Source organism: Acanthaster planci, linkage group LG06 (genome assembly GCF_054643075.1).
Source record: "Acanthaster planci isolate LZ-2023a linkage group LG06, COTS_SCS, whole genome shotgun sequence".
In the NCBI taxonomy this organism is placed as follows: Eukaryota; Metazoa; Echinodermata; class Asteroidea; order Valvatida; family Acanthasteridae; genus Acanthaster; species Acanthaster planci.
Window position 1 is genome coordinate 18,834,044 of NC_141782.1, and position 16,127 is coordinate 18,850,170.

Below are 16,127 nucleotides of genomic sequence, written 5' to 3' on the forward strand. Positions count from 1 at the left end.
CTCATTGGAAGCGTTTAATTTCTCCCAGTTTTTGTAAGTACTTTTTCTCAATTTACAAAATCCAAAAATACTTAAATTGAGCCAATCGCAGTTATCCCTCAGTTTTAAGTAATTTCAGTACAGTAGTTACTAAGGGAGTACCAATGCAATCAACAGTGAATATTCGGAACTTAACGGGAAGTTTCTTTGGTAGTGACACCATCTGCTTCTTTAGCCAATATTCCACCAGCAAGCAAAGCCCCAACTAGGAACCAGATGAACTTCACGTTGTTTCTGCCTTCCTTTTGATAACACTGGAATGGACTACTGAATGGTTGAACCTTATCATGATTCAGCCACTGAAATTGAAAGTGACATTAACTCTTCATTTTGGAACTTGACAGCATCAGTGAAAGAATAAAGTGAAATTTCCAATCAAATTTAGTACTTGTCTACTCTGAGTAATAATTTCATATTTATGATAAAACATACTTAAATGTCTTACGTCAGATTTGAAAAAAACTTGAAAGGAAGGCTTGGAGCCCATATAACTAGTCTGATGTCACCCCATTCAGCAGTTAACAATTTATAGAACGGCCTCCATGAACAAGATCAAAAATGGCTTCCTCGGGTATAAGGCCCACTGAATTCACACACGTTTGTAAGGCATATGCACACTCTGCTTGTAAATGTGAATTTCTTTTCCAATGCAATAACACTTCTTGGCAGATGACAGAGACAAATTGCCACAAAGAGTCAACTTTCAATTCATTGTTGGGTTTCCTGCATCTAGATCCTTCAACCTGAATTTCATCATCTGTCCTTTGCTGTTCATGTGCAATGCCTCACGAATAAAAATGCAGCAGGAAGCTTTGTACAAAAAAAAACCTATTCTTGATTCGATTTATTCAAACAAATATTGAGCTTACAGCAGGCAGTCCAAACAAAAAACCCGGAATCCTTGTCGCCGACAACAAAATGAATATCGTTTGGCAACAACTAGAATGGGAAGTTGACTTTTCCCACCGGGAAACGAGTTAAGCATTGGAATTTTATTCCCTCTACTGTGGAACCAAGAGGATCGTCGTCGTCCTTCCCTCAGTGCCCGGCCGTTAGCTTTTCAAAGCCTCTTGTCCTTAGGGACAAAGGGCCGCTCCACCAGAGTTCGGATGAGCTGATTCTGAAAGACGAACGTCTTGACTCTGGTCATGAGGTAGATGAAAATGAGGAGGAGAGAGAGATACTGCACCCAGGCCCACACCATCACTTGGAAAAATCCGGGGACATACGTGTGCAAAAGTTAAGGGAAACTTATTCTGATGATCAATTGTCATTCCGACCACGGAAGTGAACGTGTGAGTTTTCAGGATGACAACAGCAATAGATCCGATAAGTTTGTGAGGGCTTGGCAAGACTTCTTGAAAGGCTGTCATGCCGTGAAGGGGGCTACAGGTCTAAGAGACGTAAAATAGCATTTCTGTGCAATAAGAAATGTGGGGACACATCAGTGTTTGCCGGTGATGAACAAATCTCAGTGAAACCAGCTTAACTTGCATCTGTGCACTCACATTCCACTGTGACTCGTAAAAGACATGTTGCAGAAAGACGACTCACTGAAGCAAGAGAACATTGTCTTGAAAAGGTCATAAATTGCAACAAAATGTTTGGACAGTAAACTGGTGTTGGATAAACAGAAAACCCTGAGTGCATGTTCAACGTTTTCTGACTGCTGGAATAAATTGTAAACTCTTTCAAACCTGCATACAGAGCAAACAGATGTATGTTTAACAGAAAACAAACATTGTTAAAGAGACTGGCCAAATTATACATCATTATCCAAAGGCGGCATTTCAAAAAGGATATACTAAGAGTTCCTCTGGGTAGCGCACAGTCCCTCTGATCAGGAATGTTTCAGAGGAACTTGGGCCTCTCTGCCAGACAGGGTAGCGACATTCAAAATATGTGCTCACTGATAATATAAAAGCGGAAGATATTCATTGCAATTTAAATAATTTTTAATAATTTTAATAATTTTACACAACCACATGGGAATAGGCCTGTCTAGTGATGATGCCACACTGTGTTTACTTGTGCACTTTCCTATGGAGTTGGAGGGACCGTGGCCCTCACTGGCTCATAAGGTCAGTCTTACAAGTTATGAAAATCACCTTTCACAAGACGGCACTGCAAACAGGATTTTCCTGTGGTCTTCACTTCATTTATCTGACATGTCTGAGCTTCAAGATGTAGTGAGTGGCCGAATACAGGCGATTCACAATAGTGCGCCACCAAGAGTTTGCAACACGTTGGCCGATCATAATGTGTGAAATTTGTTGACCCTTTCCAAACGAGCGCTGGGTCGACAAATTTCGCGCATTGTGATCAGCCAACGCATTGCAAACGCTTGGTGGTGCACTATTGTGAAACACCATATTTCAAGGGAATGACCAGTCAAAAACCTGAAGAACAGGTCAAGTCACCAAACAATCCTGAGCGGCAAAGAAGTCGGTTGCTTACCATTTCTTGAAATGTAATCACTGAATATTTTGGACAGCTGGTAATCTGAAATGAAGACACTGTCCCCATTGATGACGGCAGTCTGCAAAGATCAGAAACATGTTTAGCCCCAGAGAGTGACGTAACAAGTAACTGACAAGCTGTTATCTTGAAAGCATGTTTTGGGTTGAAGTCATCCATCCACAAGATTTAAAAGCCATTAGCTATGGTGGTACTGTGCTCAGTTGAAGGATGCGTGTGCATGACGAGCGCCTCTTTGACTACTAGGGTTGATATGACTCACTAAAATGCCCATTTTCCCTAAGTTTCGGAATGTGTGCTGCATCCCCAATAGTGTGATGCCAGAATTGGTATCTCTCGGAATAGACCTAAAACATAATGACTTCAAGCTTTGTTTGCATGCATGTCTTCCAACGGGAGGTCAATGGATCACGTCCGATCTCACTGCCATATGAAAGTGCACATGTAACCACAGCATGACGTCACTGTGTTACATGCCGATTGGTCCATAGGCTACAGGTCCAAGAGTAAATCGGTCCAAAGGACGGCTGAGTCTGTGGGACATGATCATCCTTTGATGTAAATAAAGTAACAATGTATTACTGAAGGTCTCGCAGTTGTCCTAGGAAAGATGGAATCTATACAACCTAACAAGCTAGGCCAAGAATAAACGTTTGCGGCATGGCTTTGGCAATCCGTGGACCGTGAAGCCTACAGTCCACATGTCACTTTTCTTTGCTACGCCCACAACTCACATCGTATCTCGTGTCTAATGCCTTGTGAGAGAGAGGCATCTTTAGGCGTAACCTCAGCTCACCGTCTGCAATGAACTCTGAACCACTCAGTGGTGACGTGTGCTCAATGTAAGCCATTGTCTCCATCCTCAAGGACGAAAACCTCTGCAAACAGACAAGTGGACAATGACATAGACATGTTACGTGTTAACATTCTTGTCTTTTCGAGAGGGAAACAGGTTTCGGAATAAGTGAATAAATATGTGCTTGGCCCATCTTAAATGTGCGTTTAAACCTGGTTAAGGAGAATAGACGCAACTAATGCATGAACCGCAGGCCAAGGCATTATCAGCACTCAGTCTCCTGAGCCGGTCTTAAACAATAGTTTAAGGCTGGTGAAGCACATATTTATTCCCATTCATAAATACCTTTTTAGTCAGAGAGTCAAAAAAGTCAATGTATGATGGATTTCCAATGATTTTGTTCCAGAATTTTACTTTCAGTTTTTACTTTCACCCCCGTGCAATTTATGGAATATGCCTTGTGCAAATTGTCCAATTGGCGCGCGCTGGCCTGGAGTTTGATCTTATTAACCCTAACCTCCCAAGGGTTGCTGGCCCTAACCTTACCCATTCGCACAAAGTTTAAACACCCATATGGGACTTTGTGCACAGAGGCTGTTGGACTTTGTTTTTCTGAGGTATGCCAAACCCAATGCAAAAGCCAGCTGTTATGGGCCTACCAGACCTATCCCCACAGAATTAAACACTTTACTACTGTTTAATTCTGTGCGGTTGGGGAAGGTTAGGGTTAAAGATTGGCAAAGGGTATGAAAAGCAAGACACGTGTCATGCAGAATTACTTCAAAAGGTTTCAAAGTGTGCTCACATGCTAACTCTGTGGACAAAAGGCACTGGGGTTGTAGTGAGTTGAAAGACCGGAAGGATTCAAAATCCCCATCACTTACGTATAACCTGTAGTCAAAGAGCAGAATGAGTTTGACGCCAAAGACGTTTTCCGTTGCCAGGACGGGTACTGATACAGAGAAATGCAGCATGTCGTACTTGCCATCACGGTTGTTATCTTCTTCTCTTGTCTTTGTTGCGCGGGGAGAAAGGATAAATAAAAAAGAAAAGCCGTGCAACAACAATCAGACGCTACCTCTGGTGAAGATGCGGGCTCTCTGTCCCAAAGGCAAAAGGTAGCTTCATCTGGAGTGTTCTAACTTCCTGTTGCCATTTCCATTTGCCATTTGTAGCCAGTTTCCCAGCTGCTTGTAATCTGCCCCAGTTTGAACAGAAACTAAAACGCTCTCTTTATGCATAATCAATTTTTATACTGAGCTCCTGTCTTCTATTGCCTCCTTGAGTAGCCCTCGCCTTGAGTTGACCTTGGAAGACTTTGTGGTGGGCAACTTTCTATTTAAACAAAACCGTGCATGATGAAAATTTGAGACAGAAGCTTGTATCTGATGCTATTTCAGAGAAGTATTGAGTTGGGCTACAAATACAAACACTTGCTAATTTACAGAGTGCAGCTTCTTTCTCCAACTTTTTTGGTCAACTTTTTTACAATAGTACAGCTAGTGTATGTGATGCTGGCTTTCACCTGGCAAGAGAAAACTAAAATTTCAGCTGCGCACAACTACATGTATCCATATGTGAAGCACTAATGAGTGCAGTAAAGCAAGTGATTTATTTTGCAGTGCTCTTGCACAAGTAATGTTTTCATTTGTCCTACACAGTGTGACACTTAGATGAGACTTTTATGGTGACAGTCCTCTGTAAGGCAAGGACATGGTCACCCAAACCTAACCTTCGGTACATTCTGTACAATTTCAAGTAGAACAGTGATCATTCACACTCTTTCCGTACCTTGACAAGGGGAATCCTAAGGTGTTGTTGCTGCAACTGGTTGAAGTTCTGGTAGGTGCTCCAGGCGAGGTACGACGCTTCATCTTGCGTGTCGACAAGGAGGAGCATCTGGTGTTTGAACTGAACCGTGGGCTGCTCCCGGTAGAAAGCTGTCTTGAGCCATAACCCTACACAGAGGAAACCGAAAGAAACCGTGGGTTATGTTGGTTCTGATCGCAGAGCTACATTCAACTACTAGAGCACCAACTTGAATGGCGAGGTTTTGACACCTACTAGCCACAGACATTTTGAATCTATGCATATATTTACAGAACATAAAAGAGGCAAAATAGGATTGAATTAATCCTAAATATGTTAAGTCTGAATGTAATGCAGAGGTACACTATTGGCCTATTCTCATCCTTCAATTGGTACGTTTATCTGCAAGTGTATAGGGGGCCTAAACTTGTTTGGTTTCATCGAGCGAAATTACACGATCATTAATAAGCCTTTTCCAAGTTAACTTTGACCCAGATCTAGTACACTGAGTTCTTTAATTCATGTGAACATAACAGCTTGAATTCTCCATACTAAAACCACTGTTGCTATACCTCGTGATTCGGGGCAAGTTTTTGCTTAGTTACATAAAAGACACCTTGCAACAATACACTGTTCTCAATGGATAAGAATGGCATAAAGGAACCAGTCCATTCCAGAGATAGTGGTCGCTATGCAAAAGCTTGCCCCGAATCACAAGGTATAGCAACAGTGTCTTTAGTCTTGGGGAATTCAAATTTTTATGTTTATGTGCAATCAGATAACTCAGTGTGCCAGATGTTATTCAAATTTAACTCACACATGGCTTATTGACGGCGTTTTTATGTGTTCGGTATTGCTTCAGAACAGTTTTAGAACATAGTCAATTCTGACTGTTAAGCTTCAAGACTCACCAGGCAACTGGGCATCATGGGCTTTGGTGCATTATTTGAATGTCAATAATTTATTACACCTGTGCACAAGATGAACTACTTTACATCAAAGTGTTAGAAAATATACACATGCAGCAGTAGCCCAAGAGGGAAAATTATTTTTAAGTGGGAAACTATTAACTGCACATGTCCCATTTTAGGGCCATTTGCATACGTAATGAGGGCCACGAGAATTCATGCCAAGCAAGCAGCTGCTTCATTTCATGAAATTTACGTCTTTTTCCACTTCCTGGAAATAAGAATACATGTACCCAACCAAAAATATTTTCATGGTGAGATAAAGCCTTTTTCTAATGTATTTTGAGAAAATAAATTAAAGAAATAGTACCTGAGTGGTCAAAACTAGTGATTTTTGTGTAAAGCTCTTTTCATGAGCAATACTTTGTTTACAGTTGTGCTAAACTTATTCATACCCTTTGGATATGTTGGAAAATAATATAGGCCTACTCCTCTAAATTCTTCATTTGTAAAAGCTATTAATGTTGGTACCTCCACTTTATCCTTTGTCAATTTGTTGCAATACACAAACCCACAGGGCCACATGTGTGTTGGCTAAACCTCATCTGCATAATAATAAATAGGCCTATGGCTCAGGGTTTTTTTTTTGCTCCTGGTCAAATTATTCATAGGCCTACCCCAAGTTTAAACTCCAACTTTTACGTAACATAGTCCAACATGTCCAAAGTCATGAAAGTCTCTTCTTAATACTAGTCAATAGCATGACCTACCCCCAGAACTTAACTGTGAGGCCCGACGACCGCTCAGTTCGTGGGAGCAGAGCAGACCCCACAGTTCTGGGGTAAACGTGGCCATCATGGTAATTTGTTCTTGATCATGTCGTGACCGACATGATCATGTCGTGACCGACACCCGAACTGAATAACGTTAGGCTACTCATTTAGGTCCGCTAGGCCTAAATGCTAAAGCCTAAGCTATAGAGTAAAGTACGTAGTGACACCGATGTGAAGTTGGTTTCTTGTTCCTCGTTTGACGTTCGACATTCAACGTTGAACAAGTAACTGTTCCATATTCGAACGTTGAATAAGTAACCGTTTGACATTCAGGGTGCACTCGCCTAAATGGCTATGGAGTGCAACAGGGACAAAAACAAGCTGTTTCCAATATATGTTGATTTGAAGCTTTGCATAGTGAATTTATGAGATGTATAGTACAATAGGCTTGCCGTTGCAGCATGGACTAAGTCTCTGAGAAGATGTGTGGTTATTAATAGAACCAGTAAGTGCTGACTCGACTTTTCGGTCAGGATACTCTCGCTGTCCTTTGGAGAGGGTGCTAGACTCAAGACCTTAATTTCAACCAGGGAAAAACCTATTTCGACTCTGAATAGGGGTCTCACAACCTTTTGTCATGTTGAAGCATTTCTTTGTCTTTAAACCAGAGTAAAAAACGAATGAATTAAACCAAACTTTTTTACAATGAATATAAAACACCTAAACCCCATGCCCCGCCGAGAGATGATTACATTGGTCTTTTGAATCGGGGAGGGACTCCTTCCATCTCGGCGTATGTGGTTCTTTGGTGTGGAACAATCCCCGGACGCAAGACTTGCCGTTTAATAGATAGAACTAGAGGTTAATACTAAAAACGTCCTTTTTTTCATGAAACTATTTCACAGAATCGAAAATACACCAATCCCACGACTGAGTATACATTTTTTACTGTGCTTATCTGCACATTAGTGACTCCGTTGCGTCCATTTCAACCAGGGTAAATTTAAGGCAGACATTCGCATAGTGAAAACAGCTGTGATGAAAGTCTTGCCTCCAGTGCACGTGTGGTCAGTAATACAAGCCACGAATACCGTTTCAAACCCCAACCCATCCGGAATGCCTTTATAAACCAACCCTCCATATGAACCACAGCATCCACATCTAAAACACGGGATTGGGTGTTTTATTTCGATGGCCGAAAAGTCTAGTGTGAGGCATTCATTTTTCCACTGTAGTTTCCAAGCGGAGAAGTCTACCGCTGAGACAAGACTTTCATCACAGCTGTTTTCACTATGCGAATGTCTGCCTTAAGTTTACCCTGGTTGAAATGGACGCAACGGGGTCACTAATGTGCAGATAAGCACAGTAAAAAATGTATACTCAGTCGTGGAATTGGTGTATTTTCGATTCTGTGAAATAGTTTCATGAAAGAAAGGACGTTTTTAGTATTAACCTCTAGTTCTATCTATTAAACGGCAAGTCTTGCGTCCGGGGATTGTTCCACACCAAAGAACCACATACGCCGAGATGGAAGGAGTCCCTCCCCGATTCAAAAGACCAATGACATCATCTCTCGGCGGGGCATGGGGGTTAGGTGTTTTATATTCATTGTAAAAAAGTTTGGTTTAATTCATTCGTTTTTTACTCTGGTTTAAAGACAAAGAAATGCTCCAACATGACAAAAGGTTGTGAGACCCCTATTCAGAGTCGAAATAGGTTTTTCCCTGGTTGAAATTAAGGTCTTGAGTCTAGCACCCTCTCCAAAGGACAGCGAGAGTATCCTGACCAAAAAGTCGAGTCAGCACTTACTGGTTCTTTTAATAACCACACATCTTCTCAGAGACTTAGTCCATGCTGCAACGGCAAGCCTATTGTACTATACATCTCATGACTTCACCATGCAAAGCTTCAAATCAACATATATTGGAAACAGTTTGTTTTTTGTCCCTGTTGCACTCCATAGCCATTTAGGCGAGTGCACCCTGAATGTCAAACGGTTACTTATTCAACGTTCGAATATGGAACAGTTACTTGTTCAACATTGAATGTCGAATGTCAAACGAGGAACAAGAAACCAACTTCACACCGCCCGTAGTAACATGCTAAACGAAGTTTTCAAACCACTACTGTATTTATTCACAAAAAAAAGGATTTTAAATACCTTCACTCCAGAAAACTATTATGAACGGTGCAAACAGTGTAAACAGGAATGCTGCAATCACAAAAAATGTTGCACTCGAGCACAAACTAGCTTTATATCGCTGATCAACTGGATGAGAATAAATTTCAAGAACCGCCATTTTTCATTCTAGCAAACTATTTAGACTCGTGCAAAACTTAAAGAAAATTATTTAGGATTAAGATCAAATATTAAAATCACAAAAGAAATCATGTTTATATATACAGGCCTATTTACTCTTATTATCTTTCTTATTTTTTTTTTAAAACAATGCCCTGAGCCACATTACAAATTGAGGGGTGCATTCCACCAAATGGTTGTATTTCTGGGCGGATAAAGAGACGACAGTGTTTGGTGTTTACCGCGTTTGACCATGGCCGTTTTCGAATACTCAACTTCGGTTCCGTTGAGGCTTCAACTGTTTTTTTACTACCTGACTTTGAAGCTATAAGCGCACTAATTAGTTTAATAGTGCCAAAAAATATCAAATAAGATGCAAGAGAGCAAAAACTTATAGTAATCCAATTTAATTTAAACGCTTCAGACCCACAATAGGGGATTAGTTTCGGGACGAATCTGAGACGGAGTTGAGTATTGGAAAACGGTCATGCATAAATGGGCAGGCCCGACAAAGCCGATGACTGGTACCTAAAACGTATCGTAAAGTACCATTATCGTCAAATGGCTGGTTACCAATCTGGCCGCCTAAAATCTCGTCCCCACGCGTATCAGCGGCAAGGGCAATGGTGACTACTTGCTGCACAGATACAGATGCCAAAAAGTGACGCAAGGGATTGTGGGGAGCACATTCACACATAATCTTCGTGCTCGCGCTAGCGCGTACTAGGTCATCAGTGAACAACATCTATCCAATGAGAGTTCCATCAGCTTAGCCAAAACCCGCCATTTTGACGGGGTCAATGGCTATGTTTATTTTTAGCACTAAACCAAAACAATAGTATTTTATGATACTACTAGTACTGAGTAGTAGTACAGAAGGTTGGCTGGCGGAACTTCGTGGTGGCACATAATCACGACTTATTATCAGGTGACGTTTACATGTACACTGGGGCTTGTGCGACTATCAAAAGTGAAAGAAGATTTCATTCGGCATTCTGTTGCATTGATTTGGGATAATTGGGGAAAATGAAGTGGGCATTCAAGGAAGAAACCCCGGAAGGTAAGTTTTGTCCACCGTGTGTCGTAAAAATGAAATGATCATGATGGCTGGGCCACATTGTGTCATACTCATAGGCCTAACTGTCATCTGGTCATGATGAGTGTACATGTACTGTGTGTAGACCCTACGCCTGCATGTACATATAACCTGATGATAATTATGATGATGATATGATATAACCCAAGTTATGCATCATTTTTGCATGGTGCTTTGTTATATAATTGGTTACATCAGTGAAAGCTCTAGGAATCTAGGGCAAGAGTTCCATATATGTATACATACAGACGCCACCAATAAGCAATATAACCTTCAAAAAATTAACTTACCATAAATATGAGATGATTTCTAGATTTATTAAGTCTAATCTAGGAAAATCTTGCTACTAAGATGTTTGTTCTTTGGAACAGGGCATGTGATATGATGACCAGCTTTCTGTAATGAAATTTACATTTGTTGAAGTAATTTTATTTTGACAACTTACCATGCTTACAGTCTTTCATCAGAGCAATTCACAAAGCACAGTCGCTTCTCCTTTTTTTCTTTCAAAATCCTTGTTGGAAATGATAAACATTTTCAAAGCAGTGAAATATTGGGGCAGCTGCCAAATGAAGGTGGAGGCAGTAGACCGATATCGGATACCTTAATTACTAGTGCCTGATAGGGATTGTGCATGTGTGACTGATAAGGATCTCGAAGCAGTTAAGTAACATTTACACTGTAAGAAGTTCCTGAAAGTCCATGTTTTTATATCATATTCTGAAAGTTCTTCATGGTAATTTAGACCTGTCAGAAACCTTGACTTGGGAACAGCAGTTCTTGCCAATTAGATAGTTTGTATACTCCAAATTTTTCTACATTCATTCCATGCACAGTGTAGTATAAGAAAACCAAATGACAATTTGGGGAATTCTTTGCTTAAACACAGAGCAGCGATTTGCGGAAGCATCCAAGATTCGTGCCAAGTACCCAGAGCGCATTCCAGTCATCGTCCAGAAAGCCCCCAACTCGCAGATCCAAGACATCGACAAGCGCAAGTTCCTTGTGCCCGCTGACATCACCGTGGCCCAGTTCATGTGGATCATCCGCAAGCGCATCCAGCTTCCCTCGGAGAAAGCCGTGTTCCTGTTCGTGGGGAAGGCCTTACCACAGTCCAGGTGAGGCAACATGCACCGGCAGATGAGCTATCCTGTAAAGGCTGTAACCCTACACTGCCTCTCCACACTCCCCCCCATCACCACCCCCTGCCTCCTCCTCCTCCCCCTCCCCCTATTTGGGACCTTCAGTTTAACATTCCTGTGAAAGTATACAAGGCCAAACTTCTTGGCTATGCAGACCACTGAATTATGTGCTTATGGTCAAAACACTCTTAGTGCACGAGAACAAAAAGAATCTGCTCTTACCAAGGAAGAACAGAAGTCTTCATTTTCCTGGCACTCCCACGTGTAAGCACTGTACATAATTTCTGGTAACAAAGACTCTGTTCATTTTATGCAGATAATTTAAAGTATTTCGGGGGGGGGGGGCAAATCCACTGGTGCCAATAGTAGAGGAGGAAGGGAGGAAGGTGCTTGTTTATGTGTTGAAAGACTCCTAAGAGGAGCATTTCAGAAGGTCAGAAAGTCAAGTTTTTGCTAACTTTTCAGATGTCAGGATATCCGTCCCAGGTCTTTTTATTTGAAACTCCAGGTTAGTTGTTGGCACCATGAGTTACCAACTGTACTGGTGTTTTCACGTCAGCCGTAACTCCACGAACAGACCATCACAGTTTGATTTTGCAGGGAGCAATGTTCGGACGCTTGGATTGTGGGATTTTGATGGACTTGGTCCTGTGTCTTAGTGAAACACAGTAGGGAATGAAGTCATTTACAGCCACACAGTTGGACTTTGTGACCACTAAAAAGGCCAGCGAGGGTAACATGTAATTTCTGCTGCTAATAAACTACATCTCTTTGGTGATAGGATTATAGAATTATGTCAGTGTGTCATGACAGTTTGTAAACAGTAACATCAATTTCATTGTCATCATTTCTTCCACTCGGTTACATCGTATCAGAATTCCACTACTAGATTAGGATGCTTGCATTTTGTACAAGGGAAGTTGCATGTAATCAGTAGGAATTGATTCATCAATCCATGACTGTGCCATTCCTAATTTCCTGTTTATTTTACACTTGTGTTCAACATGGAGACTTAAACTTCTATTTAATCCTCATACATTAATTCTCAATCCCTAAATTTTGATTTGAGCCTTTCTTCATATGCCCTCTGGGGGGTAGGGTTTAAGCAGTCCAAGTCTGGGCAGAAAACAGGACTCGTCAAGTCCAGACTTTGAGCATAGTGTGGACTGTATGTATAGTTGAAATCCAACTACACTCATATCAGGTAATCTTTCAACCTACATGTACTGGACGATTTAAGTTTAGCTTAGTCCTTTGTGTGTGTTTTTTCCTTGACAGTGCGACAATGAGCCAGATCTATGAAGCACACAGAGACTCTGACGGATTCCTGTATGTGGCCTATAGTGGGGAGAATACATTCGGCTGGTCGTGAAGGAACCATACCATTCCTGAGTGAAAAACCACTGTAAATAGCTAATTGTAAAAAGTCAATTCCCATCTTCCTGATCCACCAAAATCCAGTGGATGTCAAAGTGATCCTATTCCTTTCCAATACTTTTAAATTTCACCTGAGTGCTGCACAAGATTCTGTCTGATTTTTTTTTTTCTGGCCTGGAGCAGTTAGAGAAAAGTCTGATCACCAGTATAACTGACCTAAGGAGCTTGCACGATGTACGTTGTACATATTCACATGCATTCTTGCTGTTGCCTCAGCCTAAAAACAGAAAAGTTTCTCTCTCCTGAAATCAGTTTTTGGCACATGGTCAGGCACCGTGCAGTGCATTATATCCTGGCAAAAGACAACCGACAGTAGTCCCAGCTGTAGCAGTTCCCTTGGGATATCTGCCAACATTTTGTTCCAGAGTTGTCAAAGAAGGCAGTAACTGCACTAAACATGGCCATTGCAAAGGAACCAATCGGATCCATTGGCCGTTTATGGGATAAAAGGAAGACATGTACATGTGTACCGTATTCTTCATTGGAGTATCCATGATCCCGTAGGTGTTTGTTTAAGACCATATCGGGTTAAAAGACTCTTCTTTACAGTGACTGTTGACTCTCCCACTGGCCTCAAATAGATTTCAATTTTACTAGAACTTATTCCTGTTTATAAATAAACCAAATTAAATACTACAGAAAAGAATGACAGACTACCTTTTCTGCCATTTTCTGCAACAGACAGGCACCATTTGAGTTCCAAACAACCAAAGACACCTCAGTCTGGAAAACGAGGCAGTATTCATACATAAACAAAATTAAACACCCAAAGAAACGTTCAGGAAATTCTGAATTAAATTATAAACCAAGATTTCCCTTTTTATTTCCCCTTATTCTCGCACACCAGCTGTTTCTTTTGAAGCACTTTTTTTCTGGAATGGATTGGATTACCAATACTTCAAGCACAAAGCACAATAAAAAAAGAAACTCTTTCACAACTATCAAAGATTCATGGAAATTTGCGATTGACCAGATCGATTGCGAAGTAGCACTGAGAATTAAACTTTAATTTTTTTAATACATTTTCTCTGAAATTCAGGAAAGAAATATTCTACATTAACATTAAATGTATGGTCGAAAATCGGTTAATTTGTGAATGCACTGGGAATCTACACCTTTCTTGTGAAGTATTAAACTTGAGCAGCTCTCATACCAATGGGTGCATGTCTTTAAAGGGTACAAGCTTATATGTATTTCTGAGCAGAAGGAAAATGGTGGTTGTGTACCTTTAAGCTATATGTTTGGTTGTACATAAACAGAAATCAGTACTTGAGAAGTAAACTATGAACCTGCCAGTGGCTGTCTTCACTGAGCTGCTTAGGAGGAAACACTGTATAGCCAAAGTTATGTGCCGAGTAAAATTGAGCACCGAACGAGTATTGAGTAATGTACTTTGCGTGACATTGTGACTGGCTACCCATTTTAGCTAAGCAGGTATTTTCTGATCAGAGCCCATCTCTGTGCCATACAGCTCTATGAGATCAATTTGGCCCGCCAGCTATCTTTCTGTTGATGTGTGACTTGTTGATGGGGTCCGTGACAGACCTCTCCAACTGCACATTGTATATGAGGAAGGTGTAGTCTTGTGAATGATGACTCAGTTATACATGTAGTTCATTGTTGCTCTGCCCTGACTTTTCTTGAAGGATATTTTTCAATGTTCATTCAGAAGTAGACAAAACGTCTTTTCATGTGAAAGCTGCTTGTAGTTTTGAAGTTGATCTGGTGATAAGATTCATGCAAGCAGTAATCCAAGCCATTTGATATGTAAGGTCTGAACCGTTTTTTTTTTTCATGTGAATGTATGTTGAAGTTTACGTTATTTAGAGTTTAGATTGCTTTGCATTATACACTTCGAATCAAGAATTCTTTTAATTTCTCCGTGCAATGGAACGGCAATGGATGGACTTAACCACCACAAAGAACATTCCATTGATGGTAACCAAACTCAGTGGTCAGGACCTTAGCAGCACCAGGTTTTGGTTCATGCTGACTTCAAGAAATCTCATTTTATTCCTGTCCATAAATGCCTTTTCATTTGATTGATTGGAGCGCGGTTTGAGGCTGTCCAAGATTACTTGCAGCATGCACAAGATTCTGGTGCTATTGTCTGACTTAGTATTGTGTACAAATATGTACATGTATGTATGTACCTATGTAGCCAGTGTTAAGATGCCATGTACTCCAAGCTGAAATACTTGCTGCATAGTCGAAACTCATGTAATGCAGCCAGTGATGGCCCTGTGTAGAGGGGCTGGATGCTGGACTGAATATCAACTCTGAAGGATTTCCAAGATGATTTTTTAAGGAGACAAGTTATGTTACGGTATTGTTGTTTGTTAAATTTTTCTGTGCTGTCCAAATTGGTGTCCCTAAAAACCTCTACACGTACCTGAAATGAGCATCTAAAACAGTTATGTCATAGTCTGTATGCCAACTATGAGTTGATGGTCAGAGCTTTGAAACATTTCAACTTTCCACCTTTCCTTTTGAAGAGCTCCATATTTCCAGAGAGTGAAATTCTGTCTACCTATCAACGAAACTAGGAACAAATGATGTAAATTTTAAATCATGCCTACAGTGTTCTTTCATGCCTTGTCAATAGGGCAATTAGCCTCATTTCGACTCTCAATCGTCTTGGTCCCACCTTAGAGGAAGTCACAGACTGAACTTTCTCTCTTAAGAAGTGAGAGATTAGCCACATATTGTATCAGTAAAACAAGCTTGCACAGTTTTGTTTACATTCCCCTTGAAAGGTGACGCCATTTTGTTTCGTTTGTACAAGACACTTTCTGTTAGGATCCAGAGGCTGGGATTTCTTTTAAGTTTCTTTCTCTAAAGAAAATAATGTTGTCTATGAATACTATGGATGTTTGTAAAAGTTAGTTGCAGCTCATATTTATTCAGAAAAAAAGAGGTTTAGATTTATGTTTATAAGAAAATGTTCAGGTAATAAAATTTTTTTTTAACTACAGTAACAGTTTCAACGTCTGAATAGAGTGTTTTTTGCATTAGTTTGATAATGTTAAACTTTTTATGGATGTATGGAAATCAATGCAAATGCTTTCTTTAGCTCCAAATGCTTTAAAAAGTTCTAAAATGTTAATGGTGTGTGGGAATTGTGTCTAAAATTACTACATGTATTTGCTTGTAATTTTCAAATTTAGAATTATATATTTTCTGTTTGTACAAACTAAAATGAACTGTTATTGCATCTGTTCAATCAAGCATACATACATGTATTTTGATTCTACAAATAAAGTGATATGAATATAAATGACACCTCGACGGCTTTTGATAGGTTTGTTTTGGTGTGATGGCTTGCTAATGATCTTTTTGTTATCGGGTTA

The 16,127-nt window shown here is 40.4% G+C and overlaps 2 protein-coding genes across 2 annotated transcripts; one reads left to right on the forward strand and one right to left on the reverse strand.

Annotated features, from left to right (window-relative positions):
• Window positions 1-96: 96 nt before the first annotated feature.
• tmem231 (transmembrane protein 231) lies at window positions 97-9,126 on the reverse strand. The gene is made up of 7 exons (XM_022242366.2): window positions 8,965-9,126; window positions 5,105-5,271; window positions 4,198-4,326; window positions 3,252-3,395; window positions 2,497-2,578; window positions 1,843-1,948; window positions 97-1,268 (listed from the first exon to the last, which is right to left on the reverse strand). Exons 1-7 carry the CDS (start codon window positions 9,101-9,103, stop codon window positions 1,100-1,102), a joined length of 936 nt encoding a protein of 311 aa, XP_022098058.2. The 5' UTR covers window positions 9,104-9,126; the 3' UTR covers window positions 97-1,099.
• A 628-nt stretch (window positions 9,127-9,754) lies between these two features.
• On the forward strand, window positions 9,755-16,059 carry LOC110983283 (gamma-aminobutyric acid receptor-associated protein-like 2). The gene is made up of 3 exons (XM_022242417.2): window positions 9,755-10,162; window positions 11,088-11,316; window positions 12,619-16,059. Exons 1-3 carry the CDS (start codon window positions 10,129-10,131, stop codon window positions 12,710-12,712), a joined length of 357 nt encoding a protein of 118 aa, XP_022098109.1. The 5' UTR covers window positions 9,755-10,128; the 3' UTR covers window positions 12,713-16,059.
• The last annotated feature ends 68 nt before the right edge of the window (window positions 16,060-16,127 follow it).